Source organism: Lissotriton vulgaris, chromosome 4_1 (assembly GCF_964263255.1).
Source record: "Lissotriton vulgaris chromosome 4_1, aLisVul1.2, whole genome shotgun sequence".
NCBI classification, from domain to species: Eukaryota; Metazoa; Chordata; class Amphibia; order Caudata; family Salamandridae; genus Lissotriton; species Lissotriton vulgaris.
The window spans coordinates 7,818,510-7,842,106 of NC_141691.1; the positions used below are offsets into that span (position 1 = coordinate 7,818,510).

A 23,597-nucleotide genomic window follows, 5' to 3' on the forward strand; every position below is an offset into this window, starting at 1 on the left:
CTGGAATTACTTCATTCCACTACATTACTAATAGGTACTGCCAATTCGTGATAAGTGACTGTGGTGATCAAAGTGACTAGTGCAATGCATACAGTGACACTTATATACAAAACATGTATTTACAATAAAACCACAAGGGGGGATAGAAAGGGGGAGGGAAAAACGAAGTGTTATTCGTCGTTGTAAGGCCAGTATTATAAAAGTAAATGTTCCAAGGAAAACAAATGGTTAATGTCCAAGTTCCTGGAGCTATCTTGGCCAAAGGAAAAGCGTCGATGTTTCGACCCTAGTTGCGCCCCAGTTGGTGGTTGCGGCGGGTCTTTATCAGGAAAGGGGGGGGAAGGCATCGGTCAAATGGTGAATGATTCCGGAGGGTAGCCAGTTGGTCAACCCTCGATGCAGTATTATCCATATTAGATCTCAGCGAGGCAAAATCAGCGCCATACGAGCTGTCCGTGAAAGCTGCTGGGAGTTCTGAGCTGCCTGTTGTTCTTATTCCAGTTCTTGGAGGTTGATTTTCTGCTTCTACTGCTGAGAATCCATGCCCTTCCAGCCCTGTTTTCAGGGGCAGCTCCACCGCTCAGAGAAGTTTACACGCACCATGTCTCCGAAGGCCAAGCCCACTGCCCTGACTTCAACGCAGGCCCGGCTGTGCAAATAAAGGAATCTAGGCATCAGGTGTCTGCAGCTGTGGGAATTGATCCAGCACCTGTTTCACGGTCACACCAAGCCACCGCAGCTGGAGTTTCTACACAACACACATGTGCACCAAGTTTTCATCGGCATTGGGCTTCAGTACGGAACTAAAGCCATGTGTCTGGAGAATCAACACATCTTCCCACACAAATGGAAACCAATGAATAACCTCAGCAAGGAACCGACCCATCACCTTCCCTATTTGTAAGAAACGGATGCATCGCTGTGCTTTCCGGTGCCTCACATCGCCTTAGAGATTTTGATTCATACCAGGTACTTTGTACAGAAAGTGACCCATACATACTTTTATATGGACTGAGCTGTATTTACCTGTAAAAAGTGATATTTTGATATATGTATGTTGGATTTTTGTCATTTGGTCTTATTTGGTTTACATACAAATACTTTATTCTTTTAAACTGGTGTGATGTACATTTGTAGTGTTTTCACAGTGTTACTGTGTGTGGTTTGTACAAACGCTGTACACACTGCCTCTGAGATAAGTCTGACTGCTTGTGTCAAACTACCAGGGGGGTGAGCAGGGGTTATCTTGGGTGTGTAATCCGCTTACTCTGAGTAGAATGAAGGGACCCTACTTGGACAGGATGCAAGGCACTGTCAACTAGAGATACCCATTTCTAACAGAAAAAAGATAAAATGCACATGGCAAAATAAACCATACAATGTCAGTGTAATTGTTAAGGAGCTCAAGAGACCACCATGTGAGGTATTATGGTCCAGGCAGGGAAATATTTAATTGTTGCAGATGCAGGGAGTAAACATCCTTGTGTCTAAAGCAGACTCCTGCACTGTGCTTCTTCTTTTTCAGCTGATCACCAAAAAAAATACTCATTACTAAATAAAGACAAACACAGCCGTCATAGTGGAAGAGAAGAGGGTGGTTTAGAAATGAGATGCAAGTTCAAAGCAATCCCTTTGTAAATCTGGGCCAATGCATCTATTCTTTACATGTGACATTAATTATCAGCTGCTCTTTATCTGAGGTGTGCATTTCATCTTTGTAGATGGTTTCTGGTTCATGGGAAATTTTAAGTACACAGATGTCATGTGCATAACGTTGAAAACTTCTGTTATTACATTTTACAAAGATTACACCATTAGGCCACATTGCATAACAAGACTTAAATTTGGGGGCAAATCTTAACACAAGGCCCAGGATAACAATGTGATTTGCACAAGCGTGAGCGGCATCTTCATAATGTGAGTGGCAGTCCCTTAATGCAGATGGTCAAAAACATGTCAGATAGCTTTTATATGTCTGATCTGTAGTAGGTGTCTGTAGCCAATCCGGGTTGAGAGGACACTGTGTTTTATCAAAATGTCAGAGTGTCATAAGTACAGGAGCTGAAATACCATACCATATACAAGTCTGCCTTCTTGTTCAAGTGGACCACTGCCTGCCATGGATGTGTGAACATGATGCCAGTGATGGTCAGGCCAAACCGCCAGTGGCTGCATCATCTTTGTGTCCAGCTTCAACACTGAAGGGTTGTCGAGGAATCCTCGGATTTTGCTCACTTATCATGCAGTAAATGTTATCTTCAGCATTTTAGAAGTACCTGAACGCGGCTTTATGTTTTGATCTGTTATTCACTGTAAATAGGTATGTCATGAGTATGAAGGAGCAGAAATGTGCCAACAGAGCATTCGAGTGCTTTCTCTTATCCATAACATGTAAGGTGGGAAACAGTTTTGCAAACATCTGACTCTTTCACTGGCCCCAATCCTTGTAGTGCTGGAAAATATATATTAATTTATTCTAATGTGATTGTGTCTTATCCGTAGTATCATAAATAAAAAGTACCCCCATAGACTGTCTTAGAGGAATCAGTGATTCTGTTTAAAGGAGGGAGAGGTGAAACTGGAAGTAGGTGGTAACCAGGTGCAGGGCATGAAATAATGCCTGAAATACATGACTAAAATCCAGAGGGATTATCCCTCTACTAATTAAGACTCAGACAGAGCAGGAATGTAGGCCAGGCACACCTGGACAATACCGTACAACTTTACTTCATTGATTAGTTGCAACTAATGCTGTCCACACAGTGTCAAAGCAGACAGGTCACCCCTGGGTATGTCCAGGCTTTATGCTGCCTGCATCCTACAGAAGAAGGGAGTTATCAATGGACTCCTGCAGAGCACACATCAAAGGTGGTCTTTCAAGGGTATCCAGATGTTTAATGTGTGCCATGATTATCAGAATAGATGGAAATATACCATTTAACAGCAACCCTAAGTGATTTGAACTCATAAAATGTGATTTTACTGAATTGCATGAATTTCTCATGTATTAGGGTGTGATGATGGCACCACTGCTTAAGTTGTAAAATACTAAGTGCCAGGCCTACACTTTTGCTCAGCTGGGGCTGAATACCAAGGCTGCATAGTCTTTATTCCCAGTCCTATATCTTTCATCCATGACCAGACCCTCCCCACCCCTGAAACTCACTCCTGTGTGTCCCTCTGAACCCCTGATTTCTCCATTTGTCATTCTTTTACTGTATTTCTCTTCTTCCTTCATTTCCCTTCTGCGTTTTTCTCTCTGGTGTTCCTGGGTCAAAATCTGCTGAGGAATAATACGGGCTGGTGCCGGGAGGTGCGCCGGCACCAATGGACTCAAATTAAACCCTGACACAGGTTGTTCTACAGATGGCGGAATGCCTGAAAGCAACTCTCACAGTGACACTGATATTGCCTGTGTATTTCCTTTCTCAGTCCATGCTTGTTATAGAGGTTCCAAGTCTTTGGACCTGCCAGGTTAATAAATGGCCTTAGGTCTTATGTTTGGAACACCCAACTTTGCATTCTTAAGCTTTCTGAAGTGGCACATTCCAGGGTGGTATCTTCCACTGACTCAAGTTTACTTTGAGTGTAAGCCCCTTCAACCCAGTGTTAAGGGATACACTTATGTGTGTCATTATAAACTCTGGTGGCAGTCCCCTTAGCTAAACTTTGGTTTTCATAGGGTAATATCTGTAGACAATATACAGTGGGCTTCAGCATGGTTTTGATTGCTATGGTGTGGTATGGAATAGTATGATATGCTATGGTATGGCATGGTTCAGTACCCTATGGTACCCTCATTTAGCACCAAGCCATAAGTCCCTCTGTTGCGTGTTTATCTAGGTTCCTGATCGATACTGCGACCTTATGCCCCTATTCGGCTATAAATCCATTTATTCCCTATATTGGCATAACCGTTCAAGTGCGATATTCAGAAAAGTCATCTCTGGCCTCACACGAACAGAGCCACATTCCACAATAGTTTCTGCCACTTCCTTTGCAACCAATTAGTGCAATGACTGAGCCGAAGTCACTATCTGATATTCCTAGATTAACACTCCGAGTTCTTCAACAAGATAAAAACTCAGCAAACCTGGAAATCCCCGCTTGCTGTGTTTTGATTAGTAATGGAACTCTAATGAGCAACTGATAGCTATCACTTCCTAGTGACATCTTTAATTGACGTCGTATGTCCAGCAAACTTGCGTCAAATCAGGCACCTGTCAGGTATAAATACTACCAACGTTGCCTTAAGCAATTGCTGGTGTCCCATTGCTGTTGTATGCTGTATGCAGTACGCTGATGCTGCTGCTGCCCCGTTGCTGTTGGTGAAGCTACTGATACCATTATCGCTGCTAAAGCGCGAACGATGGTGTGGTGAGCTTAGGAGCTGAACAGCCGTCCCTCTGCGAAGAGCCCAGCAGATGCCAAGCTGCCCGCGGACGCTGTCCCCCCTCCTCCTCTCGACGCGCTGAACAGAGAAATCCAGCTCCAGCGCTTCTAGTCTGCCCTCGCGGGTGACTGGGATACCAAGTTCCCCCTGAAGGAAATACCAGACTTCCATCATTCTATTCAGAGGTATGGTGTTGACTAAACCCTTAGATGAGAATTCTTGAAGCAAACCTTGGCACAACCAACTTAACTTAAAGCTACTTACTTACTCCCCTTCCACGTGTTAGGCTTAGGTCAGGCACACTGGGGTAGGCTTAGTTAGAAGCACCAGTTGAGTATTTTAGCCTAATCTATATATGACTGTATATATGTTTTATTACTTTTAAACCATTGTATGGCTAAGAAACCATATCAATGCTTTTACAGTATTATTTCGCAATACTTATCTTACTGTACGTACTTTTTATAATAACAAGTCTTGCAATTGTGGCAATACATTTCTCTTGTACGAGAAGAAAGACTGTTCAATAAATGTTAACCCTTTATTGACAAACGCCCGTCTCTCTATTCTCTACATATCGTGAAAGTAAACTGCACTAATCTGAGTGAAATACATGTCTATTGTTTCACACGACCCTAGAGATTGACTCTTGATCTGAGGAGCAAAGTTGTCATGTTGCACGGTTGTTGGAAAGCTGAATCCCTTCTTGTCTGTGCCAGGGAAGCTGATCACTTCCTATGCAGAGAAGAAAGTTTCCAGTGACCTCTGAGCTAGTTGGTAACACACCCAATTAAGTTTAGCGTAGTCAGTAGAGGCCTGGAAGATCCGCACTCCTATGTCGATACTACTGTTTATGTTATTCCAATGCGCAGGGGCTAGTGGGAAACTAGGAACTACACTACATGGCGCCCAAACGTTTGGTAAGGCGATAAACTAACGCAAGACATTAGAATAACTCAGTCGTGCATATTTCACACAGACCCCTTTCTCCCGTAAATACTCCAATAGACGTCTGGAGTGGGTAAAAGGTTAAAATCCGCCCGACCTTAGTAGGAAGAGAGTCCTATGTAAAGCTCTGGTTTATTCAACGTTGAAGGATACAGTGTTCCAAAATATTGTGCACCTAATCTTTGTCTCCTTGGAGACTAACTCTGCAAAACCTTGCATTTTAACAATGCCAGGAGAAAACGGAACCACTGGGGCCGCAGCAGATGCGACTCAGCAGGGTCCCGAACACACAGACCCGGGTGCTATTATCATCCTGGTCCACTTAAGAAAATCTATAACTTTAAAACTTATAGAAAACAGACTGACACCTCAAGGTGGTACAGTAATTTTCATCATAGAGGCTCACGAGTATCGGCAGACAGAGGTATTCTATTCATGGATAAACTTTCCAGCGGCAAACGCTACAACAAAAGAGTTTCACTATTACAAAATAGAGGAACCTCCGGAAGAGTACGCTCCTTTCGAGGAGATTGAAATTCCACTTAAATTTCAAGAGCACCTGCTCTGGTTTAATGGCGCCCTAAAACATAATGATCACATAACCAGGCTCGGTCCACTAGGTAGACCAGGAGCAACGTGGCCGGTTCTAGCCAGCTACACACCACATCTGGACATTGTAAAAATGTCAAAGGAAGAGCTGTTAGTACATCTAAAAACATTAATAAAAATAGATAGGCAATTAGTCCAATATGTAATGCGGACTGCAACAGTCCTGCCAGCTGTTAATGTACCACAGCTGACCCCTCATCAGGGGAACACTAATAAAATCACACCACAGAACATACAATCATGTCTTGGTAAAACACCCGTAAAACGGGAACAAATCCCTTTCTGGTTAGCACAGAAAATCACTCAAATAGAGGCAGTATTTCCTGATACTACCCCTATTGAGAAACACAGAATCTTAACCATCTGCCTTCCTATGGGAATCGCACCACACGTGGAGGACTGCGACACTTGGGGTACAGTCTTTGCTTCCATTTACACAAAAACACACGGTGTTCCGTCTATGGCAGTAATACCAGAAGTGCTAAAACAGATTCAAAATGAATACGGTCCAGAGCCCGCTTTAAATCTAGGTATGAAATTACTGAAAGACTTCAAGCAGGTCTCGGCTATATTATTAGCCAACATAAAAGGAGAAGCAGCATCTGTGGCGATTCGCCAGTAGTTGAAGGAAACAGATATAAAAGATCCTGTTGAGCTTGCCAAAATCATAGAGAAATGCTATGAAGAATTAGGTAGAGACAGCTTGGGTGGGAAACCGGTAACGCCCCAACTGCTCGAAAATCCTGAAAAATTATTTATTAAAAATAATTCAAACACTCCAAAAAAGAGCTGGGATGGAAATAAACAATCCACTCCCAAGGAAAAAGTTTTCCAGTCCAGAGGAAGGTCTCCTCGACGGAGGGAAAGAACTCCGACTCGAGAACGCCAGTCTCCCCAGAGGGAGCCCTCTGAGAAAAGATATAACCTTAGAAATAGGGATAATCTGAAAAAACCTGATAGATATCAAAAGTATTGATACACGTCCCTCTCGATCTTTTCCACAGAATTCGGAAAGAAGAGGATGGTCAGACCCAGGAGAGCACACCAAGTCCAAAGACAAGGAACCTGCTCAGAGTAAAAAATCTCAATTTTCGAAAAAGAAGGTAGCCAGTATTAGAGTAATCAACCATGCTGAGAATACTGAGGACACAGTTGAAAAACGGGGAGTGGACACAGACAATGCTAGACAGTGCAGCAGAAATCCGTATAGCGCGCAAGATCTTGATGAGTCATCTGGAGACAGTGGACACGAATGAATACATTCAGGTTGAAACTGCCGACACCAGACTTAGCGAGCCCCATAAAATATACGAAATAACATTGCGTATAGAGGGTGATAAGACTAGGAAAATAAGAGGTCTATTTTGGGATAAGCTCTCAAAAGGCTATGATATTCTGTTAGCTGAAAAAGATTGGCCCCCAGAGTTTGTCAGGGAGTGCCCTTGTGGCGAAGAAATGATTATGCCTGCCTTCTCGATTCACATTCCGATTCACAAAAAATATACTTATGCAAGGAAATGGGCAGTGGCCCAGGTACCTGCATTATTTAAAAATCATGTAGGATGGGATGAGGACTCAACTCCTCACAAAATCCAATTAAAAAGTGAACCAACTGCCCAACGGCAGTATCCCATAAAGCAAGAAGCTAAAAAACAAGTCAGGGATATCTTAGATCAACTTGAATACCAGGGGGTGATTGAAACATGCACCTCTCAAATGAACAATCCTTTGTTTCCTGTCTCCAAGCCAGACAATTCATATCGTCTGGTTTTTGACTACAGACATCTTAATACATGTTGCAAAACTTTTGCAGTACAAAACTCGCATAGTGCAGCCCTAATGAATAACATAGTTAGGAAAAAATATAAAACGACATTAGACATATCTAATGGTTTCTTTTGTCAAAACATTGCACCAGAAAGCAGATATTTGACCGCTTTCTCAGCATTTGGGTCGCAGAAAAAATTCTGTCGACTCCCACAGGGGTTCAAGAACAGCCCAGGACTATTCTCAGCTAGGGTAACAGAGTTACTACAAATATATGATGATGAGGCATTATCTTACGTAGATGATATCTATCTCACAGACGACGACTTGGATACTCACTTGAAAAGAGTGAACACCATTATACTTGGGTTCGCAGCAGAGGGTTACAAATTCAACTTTAAAAAGTCCCGAATTGCCCATCTGACAGTACTATTTTTAGGGTACGAATTATCAAGTGAAGGGAAAAGCCTAGCGGACAACTTCTTAGAGAAGTGCGCTGTACTCCAAGCTCCAAAAACGCTGAAGAATTTACAATCCATTCTAGGTTTTCTGAATTTCGGAAGAACATACATTCTAAATTACGCAGAGAGGGTTAAACCTCTCTACGAACTAATTAAACCCAATTTTAAACAAATCAATTGGACTCAAAAACACACAGAAATTTTGAGATCACTACAAACAGACATGTTAGCAAAATCAAAATTAGATACACGTGACAACACGATCGATCTTGTAATCCGAGTCATCCCAGGAAGATGCGGATTCACGTACCTAACCTCTAATGAGGGAGAAAAGGTACCAATTTCAATTAAATCTCACTTGTACACACAAGCAGAAGAAACATTCAGTCACACAGAAAGAACTGTGAAAGCAGTGCAAATTGCATTAGCAAATGAACGAGAACTAGCACACGGCAAACGGATTAATATCCTTACAGCGGAATCCGCCTTCGAAGCGCTATTCAGCCCAGTAAACCTGCCTACAGTGTCACTGGATCCGAAATGGATACAGTGTGTAGATTCTCTATGAGCGGAAGACGTGAAATACTATTTCGCCCCGCAATTCAAAGAACTGAATGATTTAGAATATGAAGAAGAATATCCTCTGCCAATCGAACTTCTGCCTCTTCCACAATACGCCTGTATAATCTATACAGATAGTTTTGTACAGCATTTTAATGTAGAGAGCAAATCCTACGATGCAGCATGTGCGATAATTAAAGGTCGTTGGCTGTGCGGTAAATTCAGACCGAAAGTAACAAAAACTGAATCTGTAAGAAACTGTTCGGTTCAGAGAACTGAAATCAGATGTTTAAAGATGGCGCTCGAAAATGCAGAACGTGAATTCCCAACACTTATCGTGTGCGATTCTCATTTTTGCGTCAACTCTTACAACAATAAACTGCAGAGTTGGATTGAAAACGACTACAAAGATGACACAGGTGCCACAATAAAGCATAAATTGCTCTGGAAACAGGTAGCTCTTTTACACAAAGAACTACAAAAGACTCACGTGATTCATGCACAGAGTCTTCAACGTGATGGCGTTCAGGTTGCAGGGAATTCATTGGCTAATACAGCCACAGCGGAAGCAACTAACCCGGCTTCCGTAGCCACAAAAAAAGCGTACAGAAAAATACATAGATGGGGAAACCATGCTGGCAGTAAAAACGACCGTAAAAGGCGACTGTGCAGCGCTACCCGTAAACTATCCACTCAGTTATGCATACGTAATCGATGCAAACTCCGTTCCTTTTGCTCGAATCCCTGGAGTGGGGGACAGAGTAATTCCAAACAGGAGCAGGAGGGGCTTCCTCTTACTGGAAGCACACATGGGGTTGGGTCTTAGACACCAAACAATTAAGGTTTCTCTGAAAGAATTACAATCAGAGTACTGGTGGCCAGGAATGAGCATAGATATTCAATGTTTTGCTCAAAATTGTGAAAACTGCAACAGAGATTGCAGTAATGAACAGGCCAGTGTAGTTTCAGGAACCCTGCTAGACAGCATAAGGCGGTCTATCTGCGCAATCAAAGAAGAGAAGCGCGTCCCATTGTACACAGTTAAGGCTAAACACACTTAAAAATGTGGCCTCCAGCACTCGGCTGACGCCTAGAACTGTTATAAAAGATCTGCGAGTCTTTATCGGCACATACGCAATTACCACGTTCCATTCTGACCAGGGTCCTGCTTTCAGCTCTCGAGCCTATAAGGAGGCCATGGCCAGCATGGGAATTGGGTTGCGGTATTCTTGTCCGTCGCACCCCGAAGGGAATAGTGTGGTTGAAAGAAAAAACCGGGACATAAAGCGATCTATAACAGCGAAGGTATTAGGTTCAGGCGCTGGGCGGGTCAAACATTTAATAAGTGTCCAGACTAGTCTTAATAACTTACCAAGAAATTCTCTAAAAGGTTTCAGCCCATACGAACTATTGTTCGGAATTAGAATGAACATTCAGGACCTCGATAGTCAGATGTCAGTGGTACAAGAAAAAACAACAGACTTTGATGTAAAGGATCGCTTGGCTGTTTTACAGGAACTGAATGAAACAAGAAAATCCTTAAGCAACATAAAGTTAAAGCAACAGCCAGATACCACTGACGAGGCACCACAAACAACAGCCCCAGCAAGGCCTGTCTGGATTCCAAAGATTGGGGATCTAGTCAGAGAAAAGATCGCGGTGAAGAAGGAATTTGGGCCTTCTTACAGAAAAGCAGTACCTGTCTTGGCAGTCACCGGAACAAGATCAGTAGTACTACCGCCCCTTGCTGGTAAAAAGGAGAACAGAGTTGTGTCTATAGACCTGGTAAAACCACAAGCATGTGGCCTATAATCAACAGTAGGCCCAGTGGACTCCCAAGAAACAACAGAATACCCAAACTTGCAACAATCCAAGAGGTTCAAACTGAAAGACTAATCACATTCGATCAGCCTGCAGTGCACAATGAAGGACTATGCAATAATGCCATGGAACTCTTGCCTCTTGAAACACAGATTGAAACAGTTTGTCAAGAAACAACACCAGTCTGCACTAATGTGGCATCAGAAAATGCTATCGAAAGACAGATTGAAAGAACAATCCCAACAATTGACAGAACTGCCTCTGGTTATTTCATCAACTTCGACAACTTCTCTGAAGATCAAGACGACCCCGAAGTGATGCCAGAAACAAAAAAGACTTTTAAAGAAAAAGCAACTGAACTTTTTCATCAACTGAAGGAAATCTACCTTGTTTCCCCTTGGTTAGAGTTCTGGTTCGGTCTAGGTGTGTTTTTCCTCCTGCTTTGGCTCATCATGGTACTTTGTTTGGGAAAATTCATTGAGGGAAAATATATTACAATGGACACAGCAAGTCAGAACATCAACCTAGTCCTGAAACCACACAGATCATCCCATGTGAAGAAAAGAGAACTGTCAACAGTAAATGTCACAGCAATTCCAATACCTGATGGGGTAGTATGGGAGAAAACAGACTATGAAATATATGGTCCGGTCGAAATCCTGAAGTATCCTCATCAACTGAAGGTTTCCTTAAGTGACTTTGTAACGCCTAGTACATTCTCTGATGATTGGGACTTTAACAGTATTAATGACATGATGTCTGATTTAGTAATGTCAGCTAGATTCACAGATCATGATTATTTACAAGGTTCATCTAGTTATGAGCAGTTATTCTGTTACACACACTATGGTGATCATTATTTTCATAAATCTGCACAGCCTAGAAATGTTTTTATGTATAATCAATGGGAACATTGTGATACACCACCTAAAAGCAGTTCTAAAGCATTTTTTGAGAAATCCAAATACTTCTCAGGGTTTAACACCAGTGATGCAGAAACGTTTTATTACAAACTGTTAGATAAACCAAGAATGAAAACAATGCTGACAAATTCTAAATTGATATATTCAGAAGCATTTTATGACAAAATGATGACATTTGGTTTTGATTATTGGAAAAATAACATTGAAACGAAAACAATTTGGGGTACAAAAGATTGGCAGGTACAGGGCATTGAAGCACTATTTAGAACCTGCATGATACAGTTCTTGCAGCTGAAATTAATAAAGTCGCTCCACTCAAAAGCAAAAGGTTAAGGCCCACTCCCTCAGCACCTTGGTTCAACAAATCCCTTTATGAGGAAAGGAAGCAGCTAAGATCCCTGGAGAAACAATGGAGGCAAGTGCCCTCCTCCGACAATTTGGCCAAGCTTCGCTCAGCAAGATCCAAGTACCACAAGCACATCTTCCTTGAGAAAGTGACACACTTCAAAACCCTCCTTGACTCCGTCAAAAATAGACCCAAAAAACTATTTGATCTCATCAAAATGCCTAACTGCTCTCCCCCAACCTCCAAGGTGGATGATTCTACAAAGAGAGCAGCGGATTTTGCTATTTTCTTTGATGAAAAAGTGAAATCACTTGTGGATCAGGTCGCTCATCCTAACCCTCCAGAGGAGCGCAAATCCTTAGTCATTTGGCAGAGCTTTGACCCTATATCTGAAGATGCCCTTCTCAAGTAAATGTAAATGTAAGGTGTTTTGTAGCGCGCTCAATTACTACCGGAGTATCCTGGCGCGAATGACCGCTGGGGAACCCGTCCTGGCTTTCCCTGTGAGATGGTCCCATGCTGGGTATCTCCAAGGTGAAGCCAGGCATCCCCGGCGTCTGTGGGGGGCCGTTGTAGCGATGAGGCAAGCTTAATGCCCAGAGTTACCGAGTGTGATCACTGCCCAAAGTGGGCACCGAGGCGAGAATTATCAGTCCGCTGACCCTGGTCCTCGACCCTGCCGCGTCGGGAATCGAACCCTGGTCCCGGGCCGTTCTCAGCCTCCGGGTCTGCCGCCTCTAACCAGTGAGCCACACCTCTCTACAAGTGCATACGAGAAACAAAGCCATCCAACCATTCTCTTGACCCTATCCCCAGTGCCATTGCCATTGACTTCTATACCCATTCCCTCTCCTATTGGACCACTCTGATCAACCTCTCCCTCTGGCAAGGCTCCCTTCCTGCCTCCTTCAAAACTGGGCAGGTCCCCCCTCTTCTGAAAAAACCCACTGCTGATGCGAATGACCTCAACAACTTCTGCCCCATCACTAACCTTCCCTTTCTGGCGAAGATCACAGAAAGATGTGTAGCAAAACAACTCTCCTGTCATATCAAGGACAATGACCTTCTAGACCACTGTCAGTCCGGCTTCATCCAAAACTGCAGCACTGAAACAGCCCTACTGCAAGTGGTTGATGACGCGTTGAGGATACTCGATTCAGGGGGGTTCTGTCTGCTAATTCTCCTTGACCTTTCCGCAGCCTTTGACACTGTCAATCACAATACCCTCCTCAATATTCTTCAACAGAGAATGGGCATGGAGGGCACTGTGCTTAAATGGTTGGCATCCTTCCTTTCTGGCAGATCCCAAATGATCAAAATAGCGAACAGTCTTTCACCTCCTGTGGCGGTAGGTCAAGGTGTTCCCCAAGGCTCGATACTTGCTCCCACACTGTTCAATCTCTATTTAGAACCACTGGGAAATCTCCTAAGTAAATCCGGGATTAACTATCATCTTTATGCTGACGACACTCAACTCTACCTCAAGATTGCCTCTACTCACGATCTTTCCATCCTAAGCTCCACTCTCGACTCCATTCAAAACTGGATGTCAACTCATCAACTGATTCTGAATCCCTCCAAAACTGAATTCCTCCTCTTCTCCTCCTCACTCTCTCCTCCCCCGGTTCAATCATGGATGGATCAGATGAATCTACTAAACAATAAACCCATCATTGTCGACAGTGCCAAATCCCTTGGTGTCATACTAGACAAAAAACTTAATCTAATTCCCCACATCAATTCCATTGCGAAATCAGCTCGATACCAACTGCGCCTTCTTTGGGGAATCCGTTGCTTCTTCGCGGATCGGGACCTTATAACCCTGGTGCAAGCACTGGTCCTCTTCCAGACTCGACTACTGCAATTCTCTTCTTACTGGCCTCCCCAAATCCCACTTGTCCCCACTTAAGTCTGTTTTCCACTCAGCAACTCGTTTCGTTTATGAGGCCCAAAGAAGCGATCACATCACACCAATGTTATCTACCCTCCGCTGGCTTCCCTTTGAGGCTAGAGCTATCTACAAGACCGCTTGTATCACCCACAAAGCCCTGCACTCCTCTTCTCCTCTCTACCTGGCGAATAAACTGAAACTCTGTGGAGGTTCTAGACCTTCACGCAATGCGGAGAATCTACTGCTTGAACCTCCCACTTTCAAGAAGGAAAGAACGATGGCCCAATCCTTTTCAGGCAACGCAGTGAGAATCTGGAACTCATTCCCGCCTCAGCTCCGGACCACCGCCTCCTCCCAGGCCTTTAAAAGGGACCTCAAAGCTCTCCTCCTCCAGAGACACCTCCAAAAGTAACTCTCTTTTGTCTGAAGGAAGATCTCCCACTACTGATAATTTCTACTTCTCATGTCCATGGAAGTGCCTTCCCAGTGTGTTCTTGCGGTTAGAGTGTTTGCCTTTTATTGCAGTATTATCCATGTACTTGTGTTTGGTACCCTCTTGCAACTTGCACTCACCACTTTGCCCCTGTAACACACGGTTTGCTTCCTCTCACATGTTTTTTACCTTGCCTACGTAATCGTTTGTTCTTGTGCTTGAGTGTGTAACATATATTGCAGTATTATACCACAAATTATACTCTATTTTCTCTTGTAGCCTGCACACTTGTCACTTTTTCCTCCTGTGCACTTTTTACTACCTCATGTATTTTTGGTAGCCCACATTTTTACTACCTCATGTATTTTGTTTGCTCACAAGTGTCACAATTACCTTGTCTACCTCATGTATTTTTGGTTTCTCACAATTTTTACTACCTCATGTATTCTTGGTTGCTCACAATTATCACTTTACCGTATGTAACGTAACATATGCCTCTGCAATCTGTTGCTCGTGTAATGTTCTCAGTTTTTATCTTTTCTGTTCCTATTGTGAAGCGCTCTGACACCTTCGGGTAAAGTCCGCGCTATATAAAATTGCATAAATAAATAAATAAATAAAGAACAAATGATGTTTTTAAATGACACAATACACCAAACATCCTATCTTGGCCTAGCTAAGATCAAAGACCTTAAAACACCGTCAATTCCAAAGCCAATACCTGAAAATATAACTGCAGATATTGAATTAGACGTGCCACAAATTTCACATTTTAACAGAACACATCCTGATTGGAAAAAGTGGTTAATCTGGCCTACTGACACAAACAGCTGTCAAGATAGATTCCTGAATAAAACACAGGGGTTAAAAATGACCAGACTAGACCCGAGATACTCCCAGAGATAACATCCAGGGATAATAACAACATACAGTGTAGGGAAACTCTGCCTTGAATGGCTAACATCATCCACACTGGCTGAAATTAAGCAACACTTGTCTTTACTAAAAGATGGTGCTGATTTGCGCGATTTCATTCTTGGACCACGCAAACAGCGTCAAAAGCGTTTCATAGCGACCAGTATCTATGCTGCGTACAACGAGGCTTGGGAAGTCATACAAATTGAAACAGCTGAAAAAATACGAGAAATTGATTGTATTAATTTGGAAAAATCACTTTCTGTAGTGGACAATGGGTTAATGACTCTGTCCTCCAGAATATATTCGTTGGACAATATTGTATGCTCTGCCTTTGATGTGCTAGATAGAGACTTGCTAATGTTACAACATGGCCAATCTCAATTACGTTCTATTATACAATTAGGCTGGACGCTGCAAAATCTTCGTTCAGGCTATGTGCCTTGGCGTTTAATCAACACAACGTCATTATTTTCCATTTTTAACCTTACTGATAAACAAATCAGTTTGGCACAGAAAGGAGCAGACTATACAATCCTGAGCAGCGAAAAACTTGAGCGATTACCATTGACAATGTCGGAGAGTCCTGTCATTGAATGGATAATACACAGAATTATCACTATTCCGATAACAACTTTCCGATTTAAAAAGTGCCTTGAATACATACCTACTGGCCAGTATGAACAATTGGGTAAAGGATATGTAAAATCAGAATGGAAATTACCATACACACATTCTTGCTATAGTGACAGCGACAAAAATGTTTTTCTTAGTGGTGAAAATTGTAAACATTCACTAAGCGGTATACTTTTGTGTCAAGGAATTAATTTACACGGAGCATGTGATGGAAATTCTAACAACCTTTCATGTCACCAGCTAGTCACACCTGCAACTCAGAAAGAGCCCTTCTTTATGCAACTTGCGAACGGGAGTTACATTCTTAGAACGGATAACAGATGTTGTGGCCTTGTGCCAGGGAAAAGTTAGCTATTAAGCGTAACATCCATGGTCAAATGCTGTATGCAAGCATTGTTCCCGAGTGGGCCTGCAGACACACTGACTCCCATCTGGCCTCGTCTGAATCTCTATTCTATACGAATTGATACTTTAAGCAAAATGAAGTCTGTGCTTTTGCAGACAACAGTGCCTATAACGTCATCAAAAGAGACGTATGATCTTCTAGTTGCAAGGACAGCTACCGAAGTTCATGAACTTTTATCAACAAATTGCCCCGTGCATTTCGTAGAAATGCTCAGCCAACTCCTTAACATGTCTAGTGCCACAAGCATCCCAGGCATATTTAAGACAGTCTTTACGGGACTGCTAACACCTTTTCAAGCAATTTTGGGAATCGTTCCTAATTTTGTTCACTCTGTTTTTGGCGGCATACCATTATTTTTGGGACTTGTAGCAGGGATTTTATTTTTGACCCTCCTGCTTCGTTATGGCAAGCCGAAACTCAGACATAGCTCCCATGGGAATGGAAGAGACAATCCTAGCAATGCGCTACCGGGACAGGATAACTAACGTCCTCGGATTGGCCAGGCTGAGAGATCTAAACATGACCTGGTTCCTTTCATTCAGACCTATATGGCAGAACTGTATCTTACCGGTACTTCGATGTATGCTATGCGGAGATGAGTGTGTGTTGGACATCTGTCTTTCACTTCCATCAGCAGTACCAATGGACGTCGATACTTTGCTCAGTCCAATAACGGCTCACGCATTGTGTTGTCCCCAGCGGCTACCAATCCTGATGACGGCATTCGTTGAGACTCCTGTACTACGAGTAGGTGGTAACAGTGGAGCGAGTGACAAAAGCAATATCACCCAGGTACGACCTTCTGTGAGCATTGCTGCTCCTGACCATGATGACAGCAATCATTCTCACACCTGCCAAGTTACAGCACTATCGAATTTGGTTGAACTGTCACCTGATTTTGTAGACCAATTCTTTGAGAGCCTGTCTGATACGATGTTCACACCCGTACAGAAACAATACCTTTGGAGAAGCTTTCCGACACACAGCGTTCCCATGAACTCTGAATTCGGCCTTCAGTTTTGATCAACAAAAACTGCTAAAAGCGTTGGAACTCTATTTCCCCGTTCAAGCATTAATTCTTTTGAATTGGACATTTTTAATATTGACCTTTTTGGCAAGAACAATTCTTTGCTTAAGGTAAAAACTATTCTTAGAGAACAGAAGCTTCAAACTTCTATTTCTAAACACATCTAGAGACATAACAAACTTACATCAGCCTCTAGCACATTTATTGCAATGCATTTATATGTGAAGATTTATCTCGCCCTTCTTCTGTTTCAGAGATACTTCATGTGTAATTTTTTTGCATAATCGTTCATTGATTTCATATGCAATAATTTTTGAATGATTTCTATGCTTCAAAAACGTACAGTACCTAAACTTCACGTATTACAATATACGCCTATTTCGAATGCATTTATGTATTTTGGGGTGGGCAATGTTACACATGCATCCTATTGCTCTAGTTTTAGTAATTTGATGGACATGAAAACGTGGAGTGGGTGTTGCGTGTTTATCTAGGTTCCTGATCGATACTGCAACCTTATGCCCCTATTCGGCTATAAATCCATTTATTCCCTATATTGGCATAACCGTTCAAGTGCGATATTCAGAAAAGTCATCTCTGGCCTCACACGAACAGAGCCACATTCCAGAATAGTTTCTGCCACTTCCTCTGCACCCAATTAGTGCAATGACAGAGCAGAAGTCACTATCTGATATTCCTAGATTAACACTCCGAGTTCTTCAACAAGATAAAAACTCAGCAAACCTGGAAATCCCCGCTTGCTGTGTTTTGATTAGTAATGGAACTCTAATGAGCAACTGATAGCTATCACTTCCTAGTGACATCTTTAATTGACGTCGTATGTCCAGCAAACTTGCGTCAAACCAGGCACCTGTCAGGTATAAATACTACCAACGTTGCCTTAAGCAATTGCTGGTGTCCCATTGCTGTTGTATGCTGTATGCAGTACGCTGATGCTGCTGCTGTCCCTTTGGTGGTGAAGCTACTGATACCATTATCGCTGCTAAAGCGCGAACGATGGTGTGGTGAACTTAGGAGCTGAACAGCCGCCCCTCTGCGAAGAGCCCAGCAGATGCCAAGCTGCCCGCGGACGCTGTCCCCCCTCCTCCTCTCGACGCGCTGAACAGAGAAATCCAGCTCCAGCGCTTCTAGTCTGCCCTCGCGGATCACTGGGATACCGAGTTCCCCCTGAAGGAAATACCAGACTTCCATCATTCTATTCAGAGGTATGGTGTTGACTAAACCCTTAGATGAGAATTCTCGAAGCAAACCTTGGCAAAACCAACTTAACTTAAAGCTACTTACTTACTCCCCTTCCACGTGTTAGGCTTAGGTCAGGCACACTGGGGTAGGCTTAGTTAGAAGCACCAGTTGAGTATTTTAGCCTAATGTATATATGACTGTATATATGTTTTATTACTTTTAAACCATTGTATGGCCATATCAATGCTTTTACAGTATTATTTTGCAATACTTATCTTACTGTACGTACTTTTTATAATAACAAGTCTTGCAATTGTGGCAATACATTTCTCTTGTACGAGAAGAAAGACTGTTTAATAAATGTTAACCCTTTATTGACAAACGCCCGTCTCTCTATTCTCTACATATCATGAAAGTAAACTGCACTAATCTGACTGAGTGAAATACATGTCTATTGTTTCACACGACCCTAGAGATTGACTCTTGATCTGAGGAGCAAAGTTGTCATGTTGCACGGTTGTTGGAAAGCTGAATCCCTTCTTGTCTGTGCCAGGGAAGCTGATCACTTCCTATGCAGAGAAGAACGTTTCCAGTGACCTTTGAGCTAGTTGGTAACACACCCAATTAAGTTTAGCATAGTCAGTAGAGGCCTGGAAGATCCGCACTTCTACGTCGATACTACTGTTTATGTTATTCCAATGCGCAGGGCCTAGTGGGAAACTAGGAACTACACTACACCTCTGTGTGATTTATTTTTTATCTTCAAAGTTGTAGTTTCCATTTCTCACTCTGTATCTGTTTCCCCCCAGGCTCCGAGTTCCTTCTGCAGTGAGAGCTGCCTCCCTGGGTTTAGACAGTCTGCGAGGAAAGGTTGGCCTGTGTGCTGCTTTGACTGTGTTCCCTGCTCTGCTGGTGAGATTTCAAATATGACAGGTAAGTACCCTGTGACTCTGATGGGGATACATCCCTTGTGCTGCTAGAAGTGGGAGGTGGTCATGTTTAGAAAAGCACCAGACCAAGGACTGCATTTCAGTGACTCAAGCAGGCCCACATTGGTAACATTAATCTCTGTCAGACTGTCATATCTACGGAATGATTTACCAGAGTCCTTGTGAAACATTTGAAAAAGGCCCTCTTCTACTGGAGCTCCTCCCCCTTACTTCAGGGAGTTCAGTGACCACTGTAGCCACTTTGGAGTCAGTGGAACCAATGATTAAATAATCATGGAATAGCAACCTGTTTGTTCTCCCCATCACTCATACTGTATAAAGAGTACCATGAATGTCATTAATTTTGGACAAAGTACTAAACAATTGCTAGAAAGCTTAGCTTAGCAGAGAGACATTTTAAGGCATGAGCAAAGTGGCCTCTGGGCCAGAGTCCCAGCCTTTCAAGGGGCCGCTGAGAGAGCCAGCTATATTCTTGCCCCAGTGACCTTTAATAATTTGTAAACGTATTGTTTTAAATTCTGTTTTCCTTAAACTTATTTTCAATCTGGGTGATGTGTGAGATTCTATTACAAGCATTTTGGAAAGAACTGTTGTGTTTATGTTTCATTCAACATCCCTGAAAAAAGTTATTTGGATCAAAACAGGACCTCACATATAAGAAATGAGAGGGTTTCACAGAGAATATTTACAGTATTGTTAGTCAGCTGCTGCTGTGTCTCAGTGACCTGGCCAAAGAGGACGAATGTATGACGATACAACGCATGCTTTTACCACGCATGCTGTTACAACGCAGGTTTTACTACGCATACCATTACAACGCATAGCGCTTTGGGGTGCTGGATTGTGAATAGTTTAATTTACTGTTCCAACTCCAGTCCCCGTGGACACTAGGGAAGGTGTTGGATAGTAAATTAAATCTATTAACTATCCTAGAGTGACCCCAGTGCAATGCGTTGTTATGGTTTTCATTGCAAAGCCTGCGTTGTAACAGCTCTGCGTGGTAAAAGTTGCGTTCTAAAGGATGTTTCCCAAAGAGTACACGAAAGAGCTGAAATAGGAACGTAAATTCAAAGCCGTTCTCGAGCGAAAGGTTCCAAAATAAGTTCGGACCTGGGCCCCCAAAATGCTAAAGATGTCCCTGACGTGTCACTTGGCATTGATAGATCATATGAAATACATTTTTTTTTAAACTTGTTTTTATTGGCATTTCGTTATCTGAACAGTACAGAACATGTAAGTAATCACAGAAGCTAGAAAACGCAGGATAAAAGTCAAGGAGAAAGAAAAACAAGCGCAAGTATGTGACTCATCATCATGGGGATCATTGGATTGGGTCTACAGAGTCCGTGCAGCAGTGTTGCCAAGTAACTGGGGGGATAGAACTCGGGGAGGGAGCATCTGGGTGTTTGCACGGACATATCAAGAAGAGATGGGGTCGGGCGTTAGAGGGGTCAATGACTCGCGTTTACAGTGAGGCAGAGCCGCTAAAGGGCGGGAGTGTCATGTCCGATTGGGCATCGGGCCAGTCGCCCCGGAGGCTAGGTATGAGTGTGGGACTGTGTATCGCCAAAGGACGGCACTTGTCGTTGGTCAGGGCAGCAGGCTCGCAGGGGCGGAGGTAGAGGGATCGGTCGGGGTGAGTGCAGTTGTAGGTGTAGGTGTGGCCGGGTCATCATTGCGCGTTAACAGTCAGAAACTATGTAGTAGCATGGCCCATTCCATAGAGATGGGATGTTTACAGGCACCTTTAGCCTCCTCCTCCCACAGGGCGTCTTCTTCCGCCGTTGCCCATTTACAAACTGCCCCCGTCCATGCTGCTATAGGGGGCCCTCTAATGATCGCCAGTGCATGGCTATACATCTTTTCGCTAGCAGTAACACTAGGGATACAAAGCGCCAGTGTGCCGGGAGCTGTTTCGGAATGTGGAATGTGGAATATGCCCAACGCGCTGGATTCCCAGGTGGCTAGGGTGGTGAGGCCCGTGAGGTCTTTCAGTGTGTTGTGCACCATCTGCCATAGGGGGTGGAGATCCGGGTAGCTCCAGAACATGTGACGAAAATCTGCATCTGGGGAGTGGCATCTGGGGCATAGGAATTGTGTAGGGGGGTAGAATTTCTGCTGTCGCTCCGGCGTCAGATACGCCCTGTGTAATATGTAATATTAGATGTTTTTAAAACGGGCGTTCCTAGATGTACGTTTTGGGGCTTCAAGCGCCTTGATACATTCCGAGTCGTGTAATGGGCACCCGAGGATCATATGGAATACATGCTGTGCATGAACCGACCTCAGAGCTTTGTCACAGAGTTGAAGTTCATATTTATTTATTTACTTATATTTGTATGTGTGTAATTATTTAGCACTTTTATAAGGAGTGTATCAGGCCTAAGGGTGTCGGAACTCTTTGCACAAGAATAGCAACATCATATATGAATGTATAATTGATCGTATGACATGATGCATGTATATTCATAACACAATGTTTGCAGAGGGATAATACATTGGGAGAGTGCCTTGCTAGCATCATCCAAGACATGCACCCAGGTCTGTGATGAAAATTTGAGGCTGCCCCTGAACTGTTGGCTGCATTTCTCTGGGGCAGTCCAATCTAACTGATGAAGATAGCATCTATTGCAGTGTAGCAGGTCAGGCCCCTCCCTCACCTCTAGTATAAGGAGTGTGCCTTTCCCCATTGCAAGCATGTACCTCCCTAGAACACCACCCAACACTTCTGGGACCTTGTGGACTCTTAGAACCACTTCATAGGCTGCAAACACGTATCTATATATATAAATAAGCACAAGGTCTTTGGGCAGCAGGTACTGTGAATATGCCGCTGTCATTTCTGCTGGACTCCAACTAAAGTGCTCTGATGTCCAGCTCTCTGAGGCTCAGCTCATGGGACTTTTTCTGCTCCTCAAGAGCCAACATCCTTTTTTTCTATCGCTTGTTCATTCTCCAATATTAGTTTGGCAAGCATTTGTTACTGCTCAAACTTGGCAAGCTTTAGCTTGAGTATTCTCTCCTTTCTCCTATCCTCTGGGGTCAGGTTATGTGATCACACCCTGAGTGAAATTACCACAGCTTATGGCAACAAATTGGCCTTCTCCACAGGAAGTCCTATTTCCTACCAAATCTCTTGTTACTTTTCTGCAACATCAGCCCCTGTATTATGCACCTCTGCCCAGGTTCTCAACTCCTAAAGCTGGACCACGATTTAGGATTCTAACTCGGCCTGCTAAAAATTAATTACTGCAGGTGCAGGTGCTGCTTCTCCAGAGAGAGACATGGTTAAGCACAAAAATCAAAAAGCTAATTTGTGAGAGTTAGAAAGGGTATGAATTGGTCTTAGTATAGAGTTTTAGTAAACAATAATATACCATGTACTATTACACAAAACACAAGTCCTATCCTCAGAACTGATCATCAATTTTGGAAATGGGATCTCAACTTGGCAAGTAAGGACCACCTCTCTAGTCAGGGTAAGCTTGATACACACTAACAGATAACCTGTGTTCACCCTCTGATAGATTGGCATGAATAAGGCAGGCTTATCTAGAGAGGCAATGTGTAAAGTATTTATTTAACACACACGCACACAGCAACACAATGAAAACACGCCACACAGGGTAAGAGCAGTAGAGAATATTTTAATAAATGAATCAACAATAAACAAACAAAAATCCAGTAATTAAATGTCAATGTTATTAATGTTTAAATAATAAAAAGAGTTCTATTGCTTAGAAGCTATAAGCGTCAATGGGCAATCTGTTCACATTGGACCATGGCAAAATCAACAGTTCAGGCCAACCCCATGATGGAGCACAGGCCAGGGACATGAGGCATGCAGGCCCGGTGAAGAGAGTACTTTGATATTGGTAGCAACAGCAAGATGAGGGATGCAGACTAGTGTTGCGTCAATCTTGAACACAAAGTGATGTGTCGATTTCCTTCATCTAGTGGCAGCAATGTGTTGGGTCCGTTTAGCAAAGTGCCGGTTCGAAGAGAGGTGCTCCTAAAGATGATGTTCCTGTTACTCCATGCTTAAGGGAAATGCATTGATCTTCTCCACACAGTGGCAGTGAAATGCTGTTTCCAAAGTGGTGGTTCTGGGCGGAATGTGGCAGTTACGAATGAGAAGCACAAATTCTACTTCCACAACTGGGTTGAGGGACCAGTGATGCTACACGCAGACTAGAAATGCATTAATTTCTCTGGTGAAAATATCTGGGTCCACTTCCAGTGAAATAGGACTAGTGGTAGAGACTTTGATAGTCGTAAGTCTCAAGCAACAGGAGGCAAGCCAACAA

General features: G+C 43.1%; 1 protein-coding gene across 1 annotated transcript in view; it reads left to right on the forward strand.

Moving 5' to 3' along the window:
- The window catches only part of LOC147718197 (extracellular calcium-sensing receptor-like), a 116,211-nt gene that overhangs the window by 15,089 nt on the left and 77,525 nt on the right, over window positions 1-23,597 (forward strand). The window contains exon 3 of the mRNA XM_086967162.1: window positions 19,150-19,273. Within this exon, the coding sequence (XP_086823288.1) occupies window positions 19,150-19,273 (124 nt within the window). The remainder of the gene's footprint in view (window positions 1-19,149; window positions 19,274-23,597) is intronic.